Below are 21,618 nucleotides of genomic sequence, written 5' to 3'. Positions count from 1 at the left end.
CCGAACAGACAGGACGTGAGGAAGCCACCCAGCTATGAAGTAGTACAAGGAGGCTCTGCCCATTCGTTTTAGACGGTTGCTATAAACGAACCGCAGAATGCTCACAAAATTTGGAAACACTGTTCTGCAGCTTGCTTTTTTTCATTCAACAGTCTTTCAAGGATGACACTCCATGTCAGATTCAACTGTCATTTAACAGTTTAATTGTACTCTATGGCACAGATGTACTATATTTCACCATCTTTTATTGATATACATTTTGCTTATTACTTTTTAAATGGTTAAAATGAGGGAAAATATTTAATAATTTATCTTATTTCATAGATATTTTCTACACATTTAGTAAGCAGGTAACACTTTTCCTATTTCTAGCCTGTGACCCAAACAACAAACGCCTTCGTCAAATCAAGGACCAGATTCTAACAGACTCTCGGTACAATCCCAGGATCCTCTTCCAGCTGCTGTTGGATACTGCACAATTTGAGTTTATACTCAAAGAGGTAAAAATATTTGAATGAATATCACCACAGTCTTAGCTTTTTTATGCTTAAAAATATTAAAAAAAAAAAAAGACTAGGATTGCTTGCTCTGTCTCTGATTCCAGGTACAGATTCAAGCTGTTGAGATAGTTCTTATAGTTAAAGGACAGGAATAAACATTTAACAAGCCTGTAATGCCTCCTTTCACTGGGGATACAGTGATGGGGAAAGGTACACAAGATGGTAGAGGTTATAGCCTAATGGGGAATATAGACATTAATCAAAGAATCACACTAGGCCAAGTGCAGTGGCTCATGCCTGTAATCCCAGCACCTTGGAAGGCCCACGTGGGCAGATCACCTGAGGTCAGGAGTTCGAGATCAGCCTGGCCAGCAGGCTGGTGAAACCTCATCTCTACTAAAAATACAAAAATTAGCTGGGCATGGTGGCACACGGCTGTAGTCTCAGCAACTGGGGAGGCTGAGGCATGAGAATCACTTGAACCTGGGAGGCGGAGGTTGCAGTGGGCCAAGATCGCACCACTGCACTCTAGCCTAGGCAACAGAGTGACATCCTGTCTCAAAAAAACAGAATCACACTAATAAAAATGTAAATATGAACTCAGATATTTGCTCTGAAGGAAAGGAATGTAGTTCTCCAAGTACCTAGAATAAAGTATCCTGTTGCATCCTGGTAGACTTCCATGAGAAGAGACGCAAGAGCTTCTGAAGGGGCCTGGGGAAGGGATCTGTTAGTGTTAGGTAGACAAAGGTAGGGAGCGTGATGGAGAACATTCCAGTGACAGGAAGAATATCAAGTCGTCTTTGGTGAGGAGGAACATAAACAATTCAAAGACCTGAAAGACCAGTTGGCTGGAGGAGAGAGAGTGAGAGAAAGGTAGTGTGAAATGAGGCTGAAAGGTAGGCAGGGGTCAGCCCATACTAGGCCTTGCAGGACTTTGGTCTTTATCCTAAGAGCCATGAGAACCACTGGAAAGGGTATTAAGTGGGGTGGGTGATTTGCATTTGTACAAGGTCATCTTGAGGACTTCAAGGCATCTGAGTTCACTGAAGGAAATGCTGAGGTTAGTCTTACCTCTGAAGAAGCCTGTATGGGCATAATAAAAATGATGGGTACCTGGGAATGCTCAGGTTTTATAACCAGTATCCCTGGGGGCTTGGATCACGTAGGCCCAGGAACTAGCCCAGACATTTATACCCATTCGGAACAGATCCTCATCTTGCTTCAGTTTGGTTACTAGTATATTAGATGTTTCTTTATCTTCTAGGTGTCTGAAGACACTATATTCCCCTACTAAGTAGCTCAGAAAAAATAGATACTGACTGCTAACATAATGATAATGCCTGTGCTGAGTGTTTTCAGTGATTTGTCTAGGCATAATTTTATCAAATCAGATAAATGCTGCTCCTTTTTGATCTATTAATAATTTTAATGGTTTCCCTTTGAATAGCAAATAGTTATTGAATACCTACGCTGTTCTTTGCCAGGTGCTGGAAATTTAAATAAGAACAAAGTGTGTCCCTACCATCTAGGAGCTGCCCTGTCAGTATAGTGAGGGAAGAAAGACAGATTAAGCCAAGATGAGAAAACAGGAAAGATCCAAGAACAGGAACCAGGTCAAAGCAAAAGTGGCCTTTCAAAGGCAAGTGAAAAAATGCCCACAAGGGAGAAATGCCCAGTCGAGCGCAGTGGCTCACACCTGTAATCCCAGCACTTTGGGAGGCTAAGGCGGGTGGATCACCTGACGTCAGGAGTTCGAGACCAGTCTGGCCAACATAGCAAAACCCCATCTGTACTAAAAATACAAAAATTAGCTGGGTGCAATGGCGTGTGCCTGTATTCCAAGCTCCTCAGGAGGCTGAGGCAGGAGAATCACTTGAACCCACAGGCAGAGGTTGCAATGAGCTGAGATCGTGCCACTGCACTCCAGCCTGGGCAACAGAGCAAGACTCTGCCTCAAAAAAAAAAAAAAAAAAGAATGAAAGAAATGCCCTCAGACCAGTTAGAATTATGAACTAGAGCCCCAGGGACCCAAGAGTTCTATAGATAAGATGTAGTTCAGCATTGTTGAGTGGAAATCAGGACAGACCTAGGCTATCTGACTGACCAAGCCTGTATTTCTAATGATAAGTCTGTTCTCTGGAATCTATTGAAACAGAATGGACAGCTTCCTTCTGTCTATCCAGGTAGACAGGAAACAAGACAGCATAAAGGAGTACCAACTCATGAGAGGTCTTCAGGAAAGCTCTGGTAAAAAGAAAAAAAAATACCCAATACAAATTGCTCAAAGAAATGATACATTTGAATTTCTGACATTTCAGCTGGGTTCTTTAACCTGTGATTCCTCTGTCCTACTTCCCATCCTGCACAGTTGATAGAGTCACTTTCTGACTATCCTATAGACACAGTAATTGGACCTGTGTTTCTTCTAATCTTTATATGACAGCACATTTCCTAATTCAGGGACATCCCCTATCCCAAATTCCATCCTGTGAGATGTGAAACCTGTGAGTTCATGTGAATGAGTGTTTGAAGGGCTTGACGCCATGTAGTCTCTTACAAAGGCTTCAGGGTGCTCTTATGTTGTTGCTTTGCCATTATCAAATGGCATTGATTGATCCGAGGGACTCAGAAAGTTAGGGTAGACTCTGTAAATAATTTCATTATTCCTCATCCTCTCCCTCATCATTTTATTGGTTAGTCATTCTGCCAGATCACTAAGATTCTTCCTCTACAGGCCCTGCAAAATTCCACAGAGCCCTGATTCTCCACCTGCAGATGGAGTCTCCCTATTCCATTGCTCAGCTTTTCAAGATTTATTATGATGCTGGCAAGTGAGGAATTTCTTAAGCGAGAAATCAGAGTTCATGCCTGTTTACCTCCTAAGAGCCCGGTGTAAAAGACCATCTACCCTTGTCTGAGATGGCATGTCCTTTAGTGAGAAATAAGTATGTTTTTTAAGTTTGTTTCAGGAAAAAAAAAAAAAAAAAACCCAACCCTGAGTTACACCCTTTTCTTCTCTGCCCAAGACTTTGTAGAATTTAAATGTTATGAAGGAGTGAATTAATAAACAGAATTAAGGCGGTACAGTGGCTCATGCCTATAATCCCAACAGTGTGGGAGACCAAGGAGGGAGGATCACTTGACACCAAGAGTTTGAGACACCAGCCTGGGCAACATAGCAAGACCCCCATCTCTGCAAAAAAAAAATAATAATAAGAAAATTAACCAGGTGTAGTGGCGCATGCCCATAGCCCTAGCTACTTGAGAGGCTGAGGCAGGAGGATCACTTGAACCCAGGAGTTCAAGGTTGTAGTGAGCCATGATCACCCCACTGCACTCTAGCCTGGGCAACAGAGTGAGACCCTGTCTCTCAAAAACTAAATAAATAAATAACAATAAACACAATTACTTGTATAATAATAAATAAATAAATAAATAAAATAATTAAACTTGTATAATAAAACAAAGAACTTTTGCAGGTAATCTAGTTCATTCCCCAGTCATTGGAGAAGATAATACACAAACTGTCCCTGACTGTTTACATTAGAATTGCAGACATTGTTGCCTAGAAGGAACCATAGAGCAGTGGTCACAAATTTAATCTCACATTAAAAATGCTGATTTCTGGCCCTATTCAAGACCGCCTGAACGAGAATCTTTGGGGGTGGGCCTTGAGAATCTGAAAACTTTAAAGCCTCCTGGTGGTGCTTATGTGCTGTTGGTGTTGGTGTGAGAACTACTGTTTTGGAGGTGGTCTGGCTTTGTCCCTGAATTTCTGCAAAGTATCAGTGCCTGAGGAGATGACATCAGGGTCAATGTTAATTTATAGTGTAGCTTCTTATTTAAAATTTAAATTGGGTTTCCTCAAGCTCTCTTCATAAGCTGCCTAGTCTGGATTTTTCTCTTAAGTAAATAAATATTTTCTGTCGCTTCAACAGATGTTCAAGCAAATGCTTTCAGAAAAGCAAACCAAATGGGAGCATTACAAGAAAGAGGGTTCGGAGCGGATGACTGAGCTTGCTGATGTCTTTTCAGGAGTGAAACCCCTAACCAGAGTGGAGAAAAATGGTAATTGCTGAAGAGGAAATACTGGTGTGTTTGGAATGTGTGCACAGGTTATTTGAAACCTTGGAAACTGGCAGGTTAAAAAGACTTTATGTTCTCATTATTGTATCCTATGATATTCCCTCTTTAGTGTTGCTAATAAAGATCTGAAGGTTAGTTTTGGCTGCGTCTAGCTCTCTGCTCTCTTGGGCAATGTTCATATTCATTTTAGAGTTCAGGTTTTATATCTTATCTTTGAAATGTGAGGTTAGGCTAAACCAGGGGTTTTGGTAACTCCAGTTCATAGACAAGAGTTTAGAGAGTCACAGTTGGCCTCCATCTCCATGGTATGCAAAACTAATGTGTCAGTTTATGTGATTTGGGGAAAGGGGGGAAAGGATCTATAATTTTCATGATCTTCTCAAGAAGGATACGTCACCCAAGAATGTCATAATCTACCAGCATAGATGATATCTAAAATTCTTCTGATTTTGCTTGATTCTTGTTCACGAATGCACCTGCTATCTAGTAGCAGAAGAGGGTACTGCAGACTAGTTTTGAAAAAACACAAACTCAAATTTTACTTTAATGATTTTGATCCTACTTCTTCTAGGAAATTTTATTTATAGGAAAGTTCTGGCATCATTTCAAATTTTTTATAAATAAGAAATTTCTAACTGCTCCCAAAAAACCATTCTGAATTTTATGGTGACAAACTATTTTTTTAACACTTAATTTTGTTTTAGCTATCAGATCGATTTCTGATGAAGTTAATTATACTGTAGAATTGCTTAGTAGTGTAGCTTCTTGTTTAAAAACTATTATTTTTAATCAGTGTGAGCTTGTGATTACTGTATTTTGGCTTTTGTTTATTTCTTTGATGCTGAGTGGTTGGTCAAAAATATATTTCCAAATTGTATTATTGTTCCTATAGGGAAAAGCCAGCCAACGTATAACAATGTGATATAAACTAGAAACATGTTTTGCAGGTCACCATATTGTGATACGAAACCTGAAGTCTAAAATGAATATTATGGTTATCATATTGTGACCTGCAAAACAATCACGTGTAACAATCTGACCCGGTTAGCTGCCTAGAATTAGTGCATTAATCTCTGTGATAGTGTCTTTTAGGCCCTTACAAATACCAACTTTGTTTCAGAGATGAAATAACAATTTTACATTTTTTTCCAGCTGTACAGTTTAATTACAGCTTAGGACATACTTTCACAATTTTTTCTCATCCTTACAACCCTGTAAGATACACATCTTAATCCTTATTTTATATATAAGGAAACTGAGGCTTAAAAATGTAATCATTTGCTGAAGGTACAAAGGTGGAGAGCCTGGGTCTCACTCATCTCAGACCCCAAATTTCATGCTCTTTCTACTACTCCATCGCTGCCCCTCAGCCCTACAAAAATCTTGAAAATTATGAGTGTTTGTCATGCCAATTCTTGAAATAACTTAGATCGTAAGTCATTAAGGCCTTTTAATAACATGGGACCACCCCATTGATAAACAAACAAACAAAAAACTTTAGGGGATCAACTTGGTGAGGTAAAGAGCACAGAGTTTTTGAACCTGGACAGATAATTGTAAATCCTGGCTCTGCCATTTAGTCATCGTGTCACCCCGTATAGCATTCTCAGTCTCTCTGAGCATCAGCCTCTTTATCTGGGAAATGGCTAACAATTTCCACCTCCCTGTATTGCTATGAAGATCAAATACTTAGAACTTTGCCTGACACACTGAGGGTAATCAGAGCATGTGGACACCCTTCTCTTTCTCTACTGTATGAAATGTCTGCCAGTTCCTAAGTGCAAATGGCACCCCCTGCATTGTTCAGACATCCCTGTGACTCACCAGTCACACCTTACACTTCTGTCATATTGGTCTCTTCTTTGCCCTCCAAGATATGCTCTTGTCATTCTTGCCCTGAAGCCTCTGCCTGTGTCTGCCTTTCATCTGGATACAATTCCCTTCTTCATCTCTCCGATGATCCGATCTTTACCTTTCCTCGCTTCTCCAGAAAACTCTCCCTGGTAACTCGGGACATCCTTCAGTTCCTTTCCAACTCTTCTCCACTGCCACCACCACCTCTACACTTTATAGCATGTACTTGAGCCTTTAGTATTTGTCTGCCAAGTGCTGTAGACTAAGCTATTTATGTAGAAAGTGTATTCTACTATGTCGCATGCTCCAGGCATTTTTGTCGTTTGGAAAATTCCTAGTGTTAGGCCCACGGTTAAATCTCTGAAGAACTGAATTTATAAAAGATTATTTAGTTAAATTCAAAGCCACAGCTACAGGAATTTGAGGATTTCAGTATTTTCTTTTTTCTGTATTACTAGAAAACCTTCAAGCTTGGTTCAGAGAGATCTCAAAACAAATATTGTCTTTAAATTATGATGATTCTACTGCTGCAGGCAGAAAAACTGTACAACTGATACAAGCTTTGGAAGAGGTAAGGAAACGCTTTTTAAATGCAGGTTCTTGGATCATGAATCACACCTTATGACCCACCCAGCAGTCTGTTCCTGTAAATATAGCTGAGAGACTATTTCATCAGAAGTAAAAGTGATGTGAATTAATATGTTTCCTGTAACGTATACTGTCCTAAATTTGGGGAAATAAATAACTAGTATGAAGAGAATGGTAGCAAAAATTACGATATTGTAACTTGAGGAAGCATGTAATCTTAGAAACATAATTATAAAAATAATGTAGAAACATTGGGCAAATTGTGATAAGGAGGTAAAAGCAAAAACAAAATTGCATGTGTATACCATTTTTAGGGTTGTAAAAAAGTGTGTGCCTTGGGGGAAAAAACCAGAAAGGAATACACAAAAATGAAAATAATTATATAATGGTCATATGCTTATAAGTGGTATATTTTCTTTTCTGAAAAAATAGTTTATTGTTTTTCTTTCAACTCAAAAATGATTGTACCAAAAAAATTATACCTCACCACTCTTAAATTTTAATTGTGTATTTAACTAGATTTAAAATGATAACTCAAAGCAGCAGAAAAATAATCATAAACTCTTTTTTTTTTTTTTTTTTTTTTTTTGAGACAGAATCCAGTTCTGTCACCCAGGCTGGAGTGCAGGGGCGTGATCTTGGCTCACTGCAACCTCCGCCTCCTGGGTTCCAGCGATTGTCCTGCCTCAGCCTCCTGGGTAGCTGGGACTACAGGCGCCTGCCACCATGCCCAGCTAATTTTGTATTTTTAGTAGAGACGGGGTTTCACCATGGTAGCCAGGTTGATCTCAAACTCCTGACCTCAGGTGATCCACCTGCCTCGGGCTCTCAGAGTGCTGGGATTACAGGCATGAGCCACCATGCCCGGCCAACTCTATTATTTAAAACATCATTTTTACTCATAATCTATAACCCTATCCAATTGGTATGATTATATATTTTTAGAGATATAATTAATACTGTTTTCACTTGGAATATTTTCTTACAGGCTTTTTCTTATTTCTGCAAGGTTTTTAGGATGGTCACTATAAACAGCAACACAGTAAAATAATTCTACCAAAGTTTCTTATTCCAGAACAATTGCACACTTGTATTATTTCTACTTTGCTTATTTGGGTTTTTTTAGTCTATAATATGATCGTAAACAACTTTGTAAATCTCAAATGCTTTTTATCATTTGCCTTATTTATTTTGTCATATAACCCAGGCATCTTCAGTTATATACATTAAAATTTCAAGACATTGTAGAATCATTGTTTTGTTTTTAAAAGTGCATCAAAAGAACTTAATAATACACAAATTCCAACACATGGTTGTGATATACACAATAAGCAGCGGAACATTTTCTAATCCTAGAAACTTGTGCATTTTTTAATAGCTTGGCTCACGTTTCTGAAATTTATAATTTGAAATAAAAACTTTATCAAGAAATTGTCAGAAGTAGTGTGCTTTATTTGAAGTGTTTTCAAGAACAAATGAGCACCATAGAGTCCATTCAGGATTTTTAAATTAAGTATATTTCTGTAACACAGGTTCAAGAATTCCACCAGTTGGAATCCAATCTGCAAGTATGTCAGTTTCTTGCCGATACTCGAAAGTTTCTTCATCAAATGATCAGAACCATTAACATTAAAGAGGAGGTTCTGATCACAATGCAGATCGTTGGGGACCTTTCTTTCGCTTGGCAGTTGATTGACAGGTAATGTAGGCAGCCTGACATTTGCTGTAGATGAAAGGCCCTAGGAACATCTTCTTACCGTTGCTTTTCTTTTTACAGTTTCACATCCATCATGCAAGAAAGCATAAGGGTAAATCCATCCATGGTTACTAAACTCAGAGCTACCTTCCTAAAGGTAAGCAAAAAACAGTGAGATTCTCTGTTGCTAGGAAAGAGTTGGCCCTCATTCATACCTCATTCATTAATTCAGCCCAGGATTTTATCCTTTTAGAAAGGTAAATAATTTCAATATTTTTATAGACTGAAATTGTTAGCAGTTTTTCCACGAGAGCATAATTTCAAAGATTCCAGAAATATTTAAAGTTTTAATTAATGTAAGTTGGAATGTTTTCAGGAATACTATTTTTAGGTGAAGAATGGATTTTTTTTTTTAAGTTTTATCTGTGTACTAAAAATGTGAGTCCTTTGTGTCCTTTATTCCCTAGGCATGAATTAAGTCCTTTTACTTATTCATTCAAAAAATTACTGAGCCTCTGCTACAAACTACTAATATCTACAGTAACAGGGAATATTGGTGAACAACAGGCACAGTCCTTGCTCTCATGGTAATTTCAGTTCGTGGTAAATGAACAAAGAATCTACTCAGTGTCTTCTTCTTCTTCTTTTTTTTTGAGATGGAATCTCGCTTTGTTTCCCAGGCTGGAGTGCAGCTCCTCCTCCCGGGTTCAAGCGATTCTCTTACCTCAGCCTCCCAAGTAGTTGAAATTACAGGTGTTCACCACCATGCCCAGCTAATTTTTACTATTTTTAGTAGAGATGGGGTTTCACCATGTTGACCAGGCTGGTCTTGAATTCCTAACCTCAAATGTTCCTCCTGCCTTGGCCTCCCAAAGTGCTGGGATTACAGGTGTGAGCCCCCATGCCCAGCCTACTCAATGTCTCCTGACAGAGCTACCATGTACCATGTACATCAATTCTGAGATGCACCTTTTTTTGGGACGTGGGAGTGAGGGGGATGGGGTTTTACTGTGTTGCCCAGGCTGTGTCTCAAACTCCCAGGCTCAAGCGATCCTCCTGCCTTAGCCTCCCAAGTAGCTTTAATTATAGGCATGCACCACTGCACCTAGCTACTACAATTCTTTTCATATTTTAACATTTCTGTAACTGAGGATGGGTTTTATCATTGATGGCATATCGTAGTTGTCAGCATTTAATTTTTTTCTGAATGGCACATAAAATAATGGCACTTCTTACACTTCACGGCATATTAGATTGGACAGATTCGGTAGAATCTGTCAATCAGAGTCTATCAGAACGTCGATCAGAACGTCTTGATTTCCACACAGGAGTAGCTCTCTTCTGTGGCACAGTGGCTCTCAAACTTGAGCATGCATCAGAATCACCTGCGGGGCTGGTTGTAACACAGATTGCTGGGCCGCACCCCCAGGGTGTATGACTAAGTCAGTGTGGAGTGGAGCCCAGTAATTTGCATGTCTAACAAGTTCCCAGTTCATGCGGAAGCTACTGGTCCAGGGAGCACAGTTTAAGAACCACTGCCATCACAGTTAACTTGGGTTTTTCAAAAACTGTATTGTCAGAAACTATTAATGATATTGATGAGATTCGGTGGTTGTTGCCCTCTGTTGGGTAAAACCCAAATGTTTTGTTGTATGTTACATTTTCTGGAAAGAAAGATTTCTAGGACTCTTTTTGAAACAAGAAACAGATATACCTTATTTTTCTTCCAGCTTGCCTCTGCCCTCGATCTGCCCCTTCTTCGTATTAATCAGGCAAATAGCCCCGATCTGCTCAGCGTGTCGCAGTACTATTCTGGAGAGTTGGTATCCTATGTGAGAAAAGTAAGAAATGCATCAGGGTGATATTTACTCTTACCAGATAACTGCTGTTTTAAATACAAAAAGTATGCTTAGGCCCCCCAAAAGTATATCCGTGTCTCTTTCCCTTTTAAAAATTTGATTCCAGAAATTTGCAACACCTAAAAATAAACTTACCCTTATTGCTACTGTGGATGTACAGATGTTTTTACTTGCCAGGAACTTTTATTTCTGTGTTTTAAGTGTTGGTGGTATTCACATCTATTTTATAGATGTAGAAACAGAGATTATAATAGTTTCTTCAAAATCACAGAGCCATATCTGGTAAAAGAGCCTGATCTAGATCCAGCATCTCCCGGTCAGAGCCCAATTCAGGTTTTCATGGGAATTTTGATTCTCGTTTTAATAAATTCTGATGGAGCATGGAGCCAGACCGGCCTGAATTCAAAATTTACTGGTGTCGCATTCTAGCCGAGTCCTCTATAGTGATGTTACTTAACATTTTTGAACCTTGATCTTTTTAAAATCTGTAAAATGGGAATGATACAGTCTTTTGCAGCATTTTTAGAAGGATTAGCTTTATATTCTGTAAGCAATTAGTGTTTAAAGGAATGGAGCCCTGTGCCTGCCAGCAGTTATTAAAACAGCTCTTTTACATTTTTCAGCATCCCCCTATATAGACAAATTGCTGTCGTTTACTGGCATCCTAATATTTGTCAGCCAAGAAAAGTAAAACAGATGTTCATTGCGTTTCCTCCTTTCCTTTTCACTGAAGGTTTTGCAGATCATCCCAGAAAGCATGTTTACATCTCTTCTAAAGATCATAAAGCTTCAGACCCACGATATTATTGAAGTGCCTACCCGCCTGGACAAAGACAAGCTGAGGGACTATGCTCAGCTAGGCCCACGATACGAGGTGCTGTGTCCCTCTGACTTCTGCCTTTTCATATTAAAAACTAACAGTCATGAAATATCACAGGCCTGTGTCACCTGCCGTATTCTGGGGACCACCAGACCAATTCTGACTTGTTGTCTCACATTTGCAATGGTAAACGTGTTTTATGATTTTAGTACAATCACACCTTTTATTCTTGACATTTTCCTGGTGTCATTTAAGGCCTTGTTTGCCTTGGTATTCTCAGGGGAAATGAGGCTTAGCTGGTCACTTTTTCCTATAACAGTCTTGCTAAAGCAGCCCTTGTTCTCTTTGAGCTAGATTACCTGACTTTTCATATTCATGTTCCTTTTTGAGCAGCTCAAAATAATCTATATTCCATTAACCATTTCTTTTGGGCAGATTTTAAGCTCACTCAGTAATAGTTCAGCAGCCTCAGAGGTTCTTCTCTCCAAGCACCTCTGGTTTTTTTCTCCCTGAGCTTAGAATTTAAAGACATCAAAAGTAAAATCAAGTGAAGATTGAAAATATGATGTACAGTGTCAATTTCCCATTCTGATATAAGTCCAAGAAATATGTCAGGGACTTAGATTATCAAGCTTGATATTTCCACATTTATTCTGATTCAACAATATAGCTAGCACCTGCCTACCTTATCAATGTCTGCTGCTATTGCTTGCAAATAATGGGGAGGCCAGGGAAGGGGAGGTTACCTTCTCAGTCTCATAGTCTTTTCTAGCCAAAAGGGCCCCTCTAGATCATTGAATTCTGCCCCAAATTTTAGACATGAGAAAATGAAGCCTAAAGGAGAAATGCTTTGTCAAACGTGAAAGAATGAACTGTTGTCTTCTGACTCTGTTACCCAATATGTCTAACAGTGGGCTTTCAGTTGTACCATAGAGCCTCATTTCTGTCCAGAATATGTGGACACAGGTGTCCTAAAGCTACAAGTTCATTTCCTGTTATCTTTATTCATTCCAGGACTATTAGACAGTGATTTTTCATACCTCTTTTTCTTTGTTATAGGTTGCCAAGCTTACTCATGCTATTTCCATTTTTACTGAAGGCATCTTAATGATGAAAACGACTTTGGTTGGCATCATCAAGGTAACAGTTTTGTTAGTCTGTGTGGCCTCGCACCATGACTCTTAGCTGTTTGGGTTTTTGTGGTAATTATCATGTGTGCAAAAGGGAGTGACATCATCTGGCTGTTTGACATTCCAATTTCGGTCTTCATTTTACTGATTTATTTTACTTTAGTTGAGTTTTTTGAGACAGAGTCTCTCTGTTGCCCAGGCTGGAGTGCGGTGGTGCAATCTTGGCTCACTGCAACCTCCACCTCCCGGGTTCAAGTGATTCTCATGCCTCAGCCCCCCAGGTAGTTGGTACTACAGGCATACAACACCACACCCAGCTAATTTTTGTATTTTTAATAGAGACGAGTTTCACCATGTTGGCCAGGCTGGTCTCAAACTCCTGACCTCAAGTGATCCATCTGTCGTGGCCTTTCAAAGTGCTGGGATTATAGGTGTGAAGCCACGGTGCCCAGCCCGTTTTACTCACTTATTGATGGAGGAAGAGAAAGCATTGTAATCTTTATTTCTCTTAATACTTGAAGGTAGTGGGAATTTCTTTATCTTGTAGTTCTGCAGAAAATGTGTGGTGCTAGTACTGTTTTATCAAAGAGTTGTTTAAATCCAAGAAAAATATATTTGATTGAATTTTGGGAAAAGCAAAAAAAAAATTCAATTTCCTTAGTCAAAATTGCTTTATTTTTCTCTCTCTCTGTTTTCCTTCCTTCATTTTTAGTACTTTTATTTCACACCCCAGGTACAGAGAACTAAGATAATCATATCCCTTTTTTTTTTTTTGAGACAAGGGTCTTGTTCTGTCATCCAGGCTGGAGTGCAGTGGTGCAATCTCGGCTCCCTGCAAGCTCCGCCTCCCGGGTTCACACCATTCTCCTGCCTCAGCCTCCTGAGTAGCTGGGACTACAGGCGCCCGCCACCGTGCCCGGCTAATTTCTTGTATTTTTTAGAGACAGGGTTTCACCGTGGTCTTGATCACCCGACCTCGTGACCCGCCCGCCTCGGCCTCCCAAAGTGCTGGGATTACAGGCATGAGCCACCACGCCCGGCCCATATCCGTCTTTTAACAGACCACTATCATCACTGGGGCATGCAAGCTCCTGTCATCTTTTGTTTGTTTAGTTTTTTCTTCTCCTGGATCCCTGCTTCCATTTCCATTACCCATAGCACCAACTTTGCGGGTTTGGTAATTGTTCCTAAATATGCAAGTATTCTTATTTTTAGCATATGGCATTATTTGATGTGTGCATGTGCTTTTGATTTATCTCAAACATATTGTGCTCTAAGTCTCATTCTTTTTCCAGCTTCTCTTACTGGTTATTGCTTTTGCAATTTATTTATATTGCTATAGGTCAGATGGTAGGTTACTTTTTACTGCTGCATAGAATTCCACATTTTTCTTAACCATCCAGCTTGGGACAGACACCTGTGCCCCCCATTATCACAACCAATGTCATGATGAACGTCTCTGAGCATATCCCCACTCCAGACCTGTGCAAGAATTCCTCTGAAATCTACATTCTTTTCAAGTGGCCGCAGACCAATCCATAGTACGAATGCACCATGGTGTATTTACTATTCCACTACTGATGGATGTTGAGATACAAATGTTCCTTGACTTACAATGGTGTTACATCCCAATAAACTCATCACAAGTTGAAAATATCAGAAGGCCATTGGGACTTAACGGCTTACATCTTCACCAATACTTGATATTATCCACTTTCTAATTTTGCTCTCCCAAGAGGTATAAAGTATCTCATTGCTTTTTTAATTTGGAATGTTATGGTGAGTAGCGATGGGCCCATTCATATAGTTTATGGTGCTTTTCTTTATTTTTCTATATATCTGACATCAGTAGAATCTCAACATTCCTAATTGCCATATTAATATTTGCATTATTAAAATCAAAGAAAATAGAGGAAATGTACCTAAATGGAACTTTGGTATGTGTTTTCTGGAAGTATGCTAAAGGAAATACCATGGTAGTTCCTAGAATATTAATAGAATTTGCTAAACATGCTTTAGGCCTGATCCCAGGTGAATTCAATTGATGTGCAGAGAATGTACGTGCATTTTAGTCACTTCTTACACACAGGATGATAAATCCTAGGACTGCAAAGTGACCACTGTAAGAAGGATGTAATAAAACCTCTTACAGGTAATTAACAATAATTATCAAAAGAAAGACTGCTTGGTAAAATACTGATCTTTTCCCACAGTGTTTCAGATTATAACAGCAGAAGGAATATTCTGCTGACCAACTCCATTCAACCCAGTAGACTCTCTCTGCTAGTCTACCAATAACAACTAAGGGCTTTTAAAAGTAATCCTGTGGCCCTCGCTGATCTTTAACCTCAGAGTGTTGAGGTTGTGTTTCAAACACTTATAAAAAGTGTAGGTTCAGTTTGGTTGATATGACTTAAAACAAGTGAGATATACACAGAGATATAAGCATTCATTGTTAGAGGCAGCAAAAAAAAAAAAAGAAATACAGGTCATCTCAAACTTAAAATGATTCAACTTCATTATGATACCCATACTGTTTTTCACTTTCAGTATAGTATTCAATAAATTACTTGAGATATTCAATACTTTATTATAAAATAGGCTTTGTATTGGATGATATTGCCCAACTGTAGGCTAATGTAAGTGTTCTGAGCACATTTGAAGTAGGGTAAGCTAAACTATGATGTTTGGTAGATTAGGTATATTCAGTGTATCTTTGACTTCTGATATTTTCAACTTACGACGATTTTATTGGAATGTAGCCCCATCTTAAGTCAAGGAGCATCTGTAATCTAAACATCCATCATCAATCAGTAGGGGAATGGTTAAATATTCCATGGTGCATTCGTACTGTGGATTGGTCTAGAGCGATTCAAAAAGAATTTACTACTGGAAAATCTCCAAGGTGGAAAATGAAAAAAGCAAATTGCAGAAAAACGTGTGTGTGTGTGTGTGTGTGTGATATACATGCATGCAGCTATGTGTGTATATATATGTATAATATGTGTGTGTGATATACATGCGTGTCTCTACATATACATGTATATGATCCCATTTAGATTTTTGAAATTAAATATATGTGTAAGGATGGATATTTATATATATAAACGAATGGAGAAAGGTCTGGATGATCCATATGAAAACAGTTACTGTTGTTAACTTCAGGGGAAGGGAATAGAAATGTGAGGAAGGGGTGTGTGAAGATGGCTTTCTCTTAGCTGTGAACACTTCCACAGATTAGTGAGAATGCGGGAAGGATTAGAAGAGCCGCATGCGATCTTTAGATTCACGAAAGCATTGAACTCTTTTAGTAAATCTGTTCTTGTAAGGAATATTTCTTTGAAAGCTTCATGATACTTCTTTGATTCTGTACTCATTGACTATATCTTTATAATTTACCTTTTTATTGTATAATAAAGCACAGATGCTGAAAACTAAAGAAAGAATGATGTAGCCTATTAGGTTATTACAAGGGAAACACAAGTCATTCTCAATACCACTTAAGAAATAGGATTTAGCGAGCCCCACTCCTGAAAGCCCCCTCATGCACCCTGACCTCATCTCAGGCCTCCTGTGTATAGTTTTATTATCCAGTGAAACTATATGTCATTAATTTCCAGACTATAGCTTAGACTTGCCCATTCGAAAAACTATGTTATGTCTTTTAAGTCTTTTTTTTTGAGACAGAGTTTCACTCTTGTTGCCCAGGCTGGAGTACAATGGTGCAGGCTCACCGCAACCTCCTCCTCCCGAGTTCAAGCAGTTCTCCTGCCTCAGCCTCCTGAGTAACTGGGACTACAGGCATGTGCCACCATGCCCGACTAATTTTGTATTTTTAATAGAGACGGGGTTTCTCCATGTTGGTCAGGTTGGTCTGGAACTCCTGACCTTGGGTGATCCGCCTGCCTCAGCTTTCCAAAGAGCTGGGATTACAGGCGTGAGTCACCACGCCCGGCCCTCCTTCCTTTCTTTCCCTTTAATTCATCTGTTGAAGAACATAGGGCCTTTCACCTTCAGTTGCTCCACAGTCTGGATTTCCCTGATTGAACGATCTTGACGTAGTTTAATGTGTTTCTCTGGCTTTTGTGTTTTTGTAACCCCCTTGCAGTTGTCTTATTTGAAATTTAAATACAATCAAAACTGGATGGAACCCATTAATTGCCTTTATGACCTTTTAAAATAATGGTTCTTTACAAATTAAAAGTAAAAGAAACAAGTCTCAGAGAATTCAAGGGAGTATGTAAAAATCATTTGATGTTTTATGGATCTGATAAGAGACTTTTTAAAGGAATAACAAAAGCCTTTTCATTATAGAAGAAATAATTAGCAAAGTAAGCTTGTAGAGTTAGATAGCAGATTTGCTTTCTTATTTTATCTCCCTAATTCCAAGAATGCTGAAAGAAAAGATAATTATTCAATTTACAGAGTGGCCCGACCTCAAATCTGAGTTTGCTCATGTGGATATAAGGTGCCTAGAAATAAAATCTAAAGGAAGAACATGCATCTGTAAATTCAGTCATAGGTCCTTCATCCCGCCCCTCCAAAAAGAGGGGCCATTAATTAGAATGTGAGGCCATTTAAAACTCCAAAAAGGGGGGCCATTAATTAGAATGTGAGGCCATTTAAAACTTTCCTTATTCACCATCTTTGAAATGTCTTGTTGTAAAATTACCATCATGAACTTTGCTGAAATAAACAGAGTCCTAAAAAGGTGACAGGTTTAATAATTCCATCCAAGCTGTGCAAGATCACAGGGACAGGAAAGGAAAAAAATTCAAATCATTTAGTGAGGAGGTAGGAAAATGCCCCACTGCAGATTCTGAAAGCCATCTTTCCTCTGGATTTCGTTAGGACTGAATTTTTCGTAACTATCATTTAATACTTTTGATTGGCACTTAGGTGGATCCAAAGCAGTTGCTGGAAGATGGAATAAGGAAAGAGCTTGTGAAGCGCGTTGCCTTTGCCCTGCATAGGGGACTGATATTCAACCCTCGGGCCAAGGTACCCAGCGACCAGAGTGGGCCTGTCCTCTTCTCCGCCCAGCTTGCAGCATGGACTAGAATGCCATTTTTAACCTATCGCGAACAAGACCTTACCTCCTAGCTAACGTATATCAAATATGTGATTTTCAACACAAACAACTGATGTGCTTTTTGATCTTATAATCCATTCATATTATAAATTTATAGTATAAATATGAAATTTAAATTTTATATTTAAAACTTCATATTTTTAAAACCAGTGCTTCTTTCCTCCACCTATTGATCCCGTTTCAGAATTAAACTGATTTTATGATTCAGAAGTACTTCTTATAGTTAAAAGAATTTGGTAACCCTAAAGTAGATAGGAACTATAAAGGTTATAATTTTTTATTTTGCTTTATCTGCTAGGGAATATGGTCATTTTTCTCAGGAGAAAAATAATAGGCCTGAAATCTCTATTTAGGATATTTATTATCATAGTAAATTCAATTTAAAATGTTTTAAGTATTCTGAGACTAGATAGATTTATTAAATGACAGAGAAATCACAGTCATTCATTTTTTTTATTTGTTTATATGAGGCTTCCTTCCCAAATGAGTGAAATCATTTCTTTGCTAAATGTCTGACATCAGTTGTCAGTCATCCTAGATGAAGTAGGAAATGAGTATTCCAAAACTTAAAGTATATCTTAAACTATGACTGTGGTCTCTTAGCTGCTGTACTATTGACTGATTGATTGATTGAGACAAAGTCTTGCTCTGTCTCCCAGGCTGGAGTGCAGTGGCACAATCTCGATTCACTGCAACCTCTGCCTCCTGGGTTCAAGTGATTCTTGTGCCTCAGCCTCCTAAGTAGCTGGGATTATAGGTGCCTGCCATCAAATCCGGCTAATTTTTGTATTTTTGATGGGGTTTCATCACGTTGGCCAGGCTGGTCTTGAACTCCTGACCTCAAGTGATCCACCCATCTCAGCCTCCCAAAGTGCCGAGATTGCAGGCATGAGCCCGGCCTATTTTTTATTTTTTTAAGATTAAGTCTTGCTCTGTCGCCCAGGCTGGAGTGCAGTGGCACAATCTCAGCTCACTGCAGCCTCCGCCTCCCAGGTTCAAGCAGTTCCCTGCCTCAGCCTCCCAAGTAGCTGGGATTGCAGGTAAGCACCACACCTGGCTAATTTTTATATTTTTTTAGTAGAGTCAGGGTTTCGCAACGTTGGCCAGGCTGGTCTTGAACTCCTGACCTCAAGTGATCTTCCTGCCTAAGCCTCCCAAAGTGCTGGGGTTACAGGCGGGAGCCACCGCATCTGGCCTGCTATACTATTTAAAGTCTAGTTAGATATTAGAATGAATAGTTGACAATCTACTCCAGTGTAAGAGCTTTATGTTTCCCCTTTTCCACAGCCAAGTGAATTGATGCCCAAGCTGAAAGAGTTGGGAGCGACCATGGATGGATTCCATCGTTCTTTTGAATACATACAGGACTATGTCAACATTTATGGTCTGAAGATTTGGCAGGAAGAAGTATCTCGTATTATAAATTACAATGTGGAGCAAGAGTGTAATAACTTTCTAAGAACGAAGGTATCTGATAAATTTTAAAATTCTTGACTATATTTGTTATTTCTCATGTTTAGAGTACACATCCCAAACCTCAGAAATGTCAACAAGAAAGTTTACTAGATAGTCTCAGTACCTTCAGAGTACTTTCAGGAGCCAGGAGGGTTGCAGAAAAGTGAACATGGCATGTAACTTCCGGGAGCTCACTGTCCTAAGAAGGCAGACATCATTAAATGGCTACAGAATGAAGCTGTTTGTTGTAATTGTTATAACCCAAGTGATTAACAGTTCAAAAGACTTTTAGGACTCCTTTGTTTGTGTTCGGCAGGGTACATACTGAGGAGTGGAATTACTAGGACCTATAATGGGTAGTTCTATGCTTAACTTCTTGAGGAACTGCCAAACTGTGTTCCACGGTAACGGCACCATTTTATGTGCCCAACAGCAGTGTACGAGGGTTCCAGTTTCTCCACGTCCTAACCAATGCTTGTTATTTTCAATTTTTTAAAATTATAGTCACCCTAGTGCACATGAAGTTATCTCATCATGGTTTTGATTTGCATTTCTCTAATGCCAATGATGTTGAACAGCTTATTGGCCATTTGTATGTCTTCTTTGGAAAAATGTGCATAAAAGTCCTTTGCCTGTTCCTTTAATTGGGTAAAAAAAGAATACCAAATGCATAAGTGCCAAAATTGAGAAGTTTGATTTTAGTAAGTAGTTAACAAGGAGCCACTCTGCAAGTTTTCATGTGGGAACTGACATGATTTGGGTGACATTTTCAAAAGTTTAAGTCTATTCCAGCCTTATGATATTTTGGATTTTTATATTACATGGATGCATGTCAACTCATAAGACAGAAAGCCGGAAGTTCCCATGTCTCATCTTAGTTCTCGCTTCTCCTTTGTCACCTCACCTTTTCACAATGTTTCTTTGTTTTTTATAAATGTTATATGTGGTATTTCTGGGAGACTATTATTAATGCAGTTTTAGAAGTTTCCTCTTCCAAACCAAGAAACAGGCCAGGTACAGTAGCTCATGCCTGTAGTCCCAGCTACTTGGAGGCTCAGGCGGGAGGATTGCTTGAGCCCAGGAGGTTGAGGCTGCAACAAGCTGTGATCACACCACGGCACTCCAGCCTGGGCAACAGAGCAAGATCCTGTCTCTAAAATAAAAGACCAAGCCAGGCACAGTGGCTCACACCTGTAATCCCAGTGCTTTGAAAGGCCGAGGCAGGTGGATCACCTGAGGTCAAGTGTTTGAGACCAGCCTGTCTCTACTAAAAACACAAAAATTAGCCAGACCTGGCACACGCCTATAATCCCAGCACTTTGGGAGGCCAAGGTGGGAGGATCACTTGAGATCAGGAGTTCGAGACCAGCCTAGCCAACATGGTGAAACCCCATCTCTACTAAAAATAGAAAAATTAGCCGGGCATGGTGGTGGCTGCCTGTAATCCCAGCTACTCAGGAGGCTGAGGCAAAAGAATCGCTTGCACCCGGGTGGTGGAGGTTGCAGTGAGCCAAGATCATGCCACTGCACTCCAGCCTGGGGGACAGAGCGAGACTCCATCTAAAAAAAAAAACAAAGAACCTTTATTGTCACTCTTTATGCAATATTATCTTTGTAAAATTATATGGAAAAGGGATAACTAGGTTATCTTATCAAAGGTTTACTAAATATTGATGGTTTTGTTTTCTAGATTCAAGATTGGCAAAGCATGTACCAGTCCACTCATATTCCAATACCCAAGTTTACCCCTGTGGATGAGTCTGTAACGTTTATTGGTCGACTCTGCAGAGAAATCCTGCGGATCACAGACCCAAAGTAGGTGTACCTGAATTCTACAGAGCCCTGAATACTGCAGGCAGTCTCATCTGCATCTGTGGCCCTGTGGCACAGCCCCTATTCCAGTCACAGGGGTCCTGCACTTGTCAACTCATATTCTGACCCTTTAGGGCAAGGGTCCCTAACCCCTGCGCTGCAGACTGGTACCGGTCTGTCACTTGTGAGGAACCTGACCGCACAGCAAGAGGTGAGCGATGGGCAAGCAAGCATTACCACCTGAGCTCCACTTCCTGTCAGATCAGTGGCGGCATTAGATTCTCATAGGAGCGTGAACTTTGCATGTGAGGGATCTAGGTTGTGCGCTCCTTAGAAGAATCTAATCTCTCCCCCGCCCCCCTGTCTCCACAAAACGATTCTTAGCTCAACACACAAGCACTTTTGATAGCAACAACTAATATTTATTGAACACTTATCTATGCACTCTTCTTAGCACATTATACACATCCAGTCATTAACCCATTTACAGCAATCTTATAGGCATTATTCTTATTCCCATTTTAAAGATGAAGTAGCTGAAGCACAGAAAAGCTTAGTCATTTGCCCAGCATCACACAGTTAATAAATGACGGACCCAGAATACACTCCAGGCCCTCTGACTGCAGAGCCCAGCTCCTAGGCATTGTACTGTGAAGGGCAGACTGCATAGCTTTGTATACAGCCAATCACAGTCTACATACGGGTTATGTGGGCTCTACGTTC

At 39.6% G+C, this 21,618-nt stretch overlaps 1 protein-coding gene across 3 annotated transcripts in view; it reads left to right on the top strand.

Annotated features, from left to right (window-relative positions):
• Positions 1–21,618, top strand: part of WASHC5 (WASH complex subunit 5) — a 67,509-nt gene that overhangs the window by 23,713 nt on the left and 22,178 nt on the right. For all 3 annotated transcript variants that reach the window (XM_519952.8, XM_009455903.5, XM_054657483.2), the window contains 11 exons: positions 373–500; positions 4,442–4,571; positions 6,902–7,014; positions 8,564–8,730; positions 8,809–8,884; positions 10,458–10,568; positions 11,320–11,460; positions 12,466–12,546; positions 17,436–17,537; positions 18,916–19,095; positions 20,774–20,898. In XM_519952.8, the coding sequence (XP_519952.2) occupies positions 373–500; positions 4,442–4,571; positions 6,902–7,014; positions 8,564–8,730; positions 8,809–8,884; positions 10,458–10,568; positions 11,320–11,460; positions 12,466–12,546; positions 17,436–17,537; positions 18,916–19,095; positions 20,774–20,898 (1,354 nt within the window). The remainder of the gene's footprint in view (positions 1–372; positions 501–4,441; positions 4,572–6,901; positions 7,015–8,563; positions 8,731–8,808; positions 8,885–10,457; positions 10,569–11,319; positions 11,461–12,465; positions 12,547–17,435; positions 17,538–18,915; positions 19,096–20,773; positions 20,899–21,618) is intronic.

The sequence above is a fragment of the Pan troglodytes genome, chromosome 7 (assembly GCF_028858775.2).
Source record: "Pan troglodytes isolate AG18354 chromosome 7, NHGRI_mPanTro3-v2.0_pri, whole genome shotgun sequence".
NCBI lineage: Eukaryota > Metazoa > Chordata > Mammalia > Primates > Hominidae > Pan > Pan troglodytes.
The sequence above is the reverse complement of the archived record's forward strand: the minus strand, read 5'-3'. Positions and strand labels throughout refer to the sequence as shown.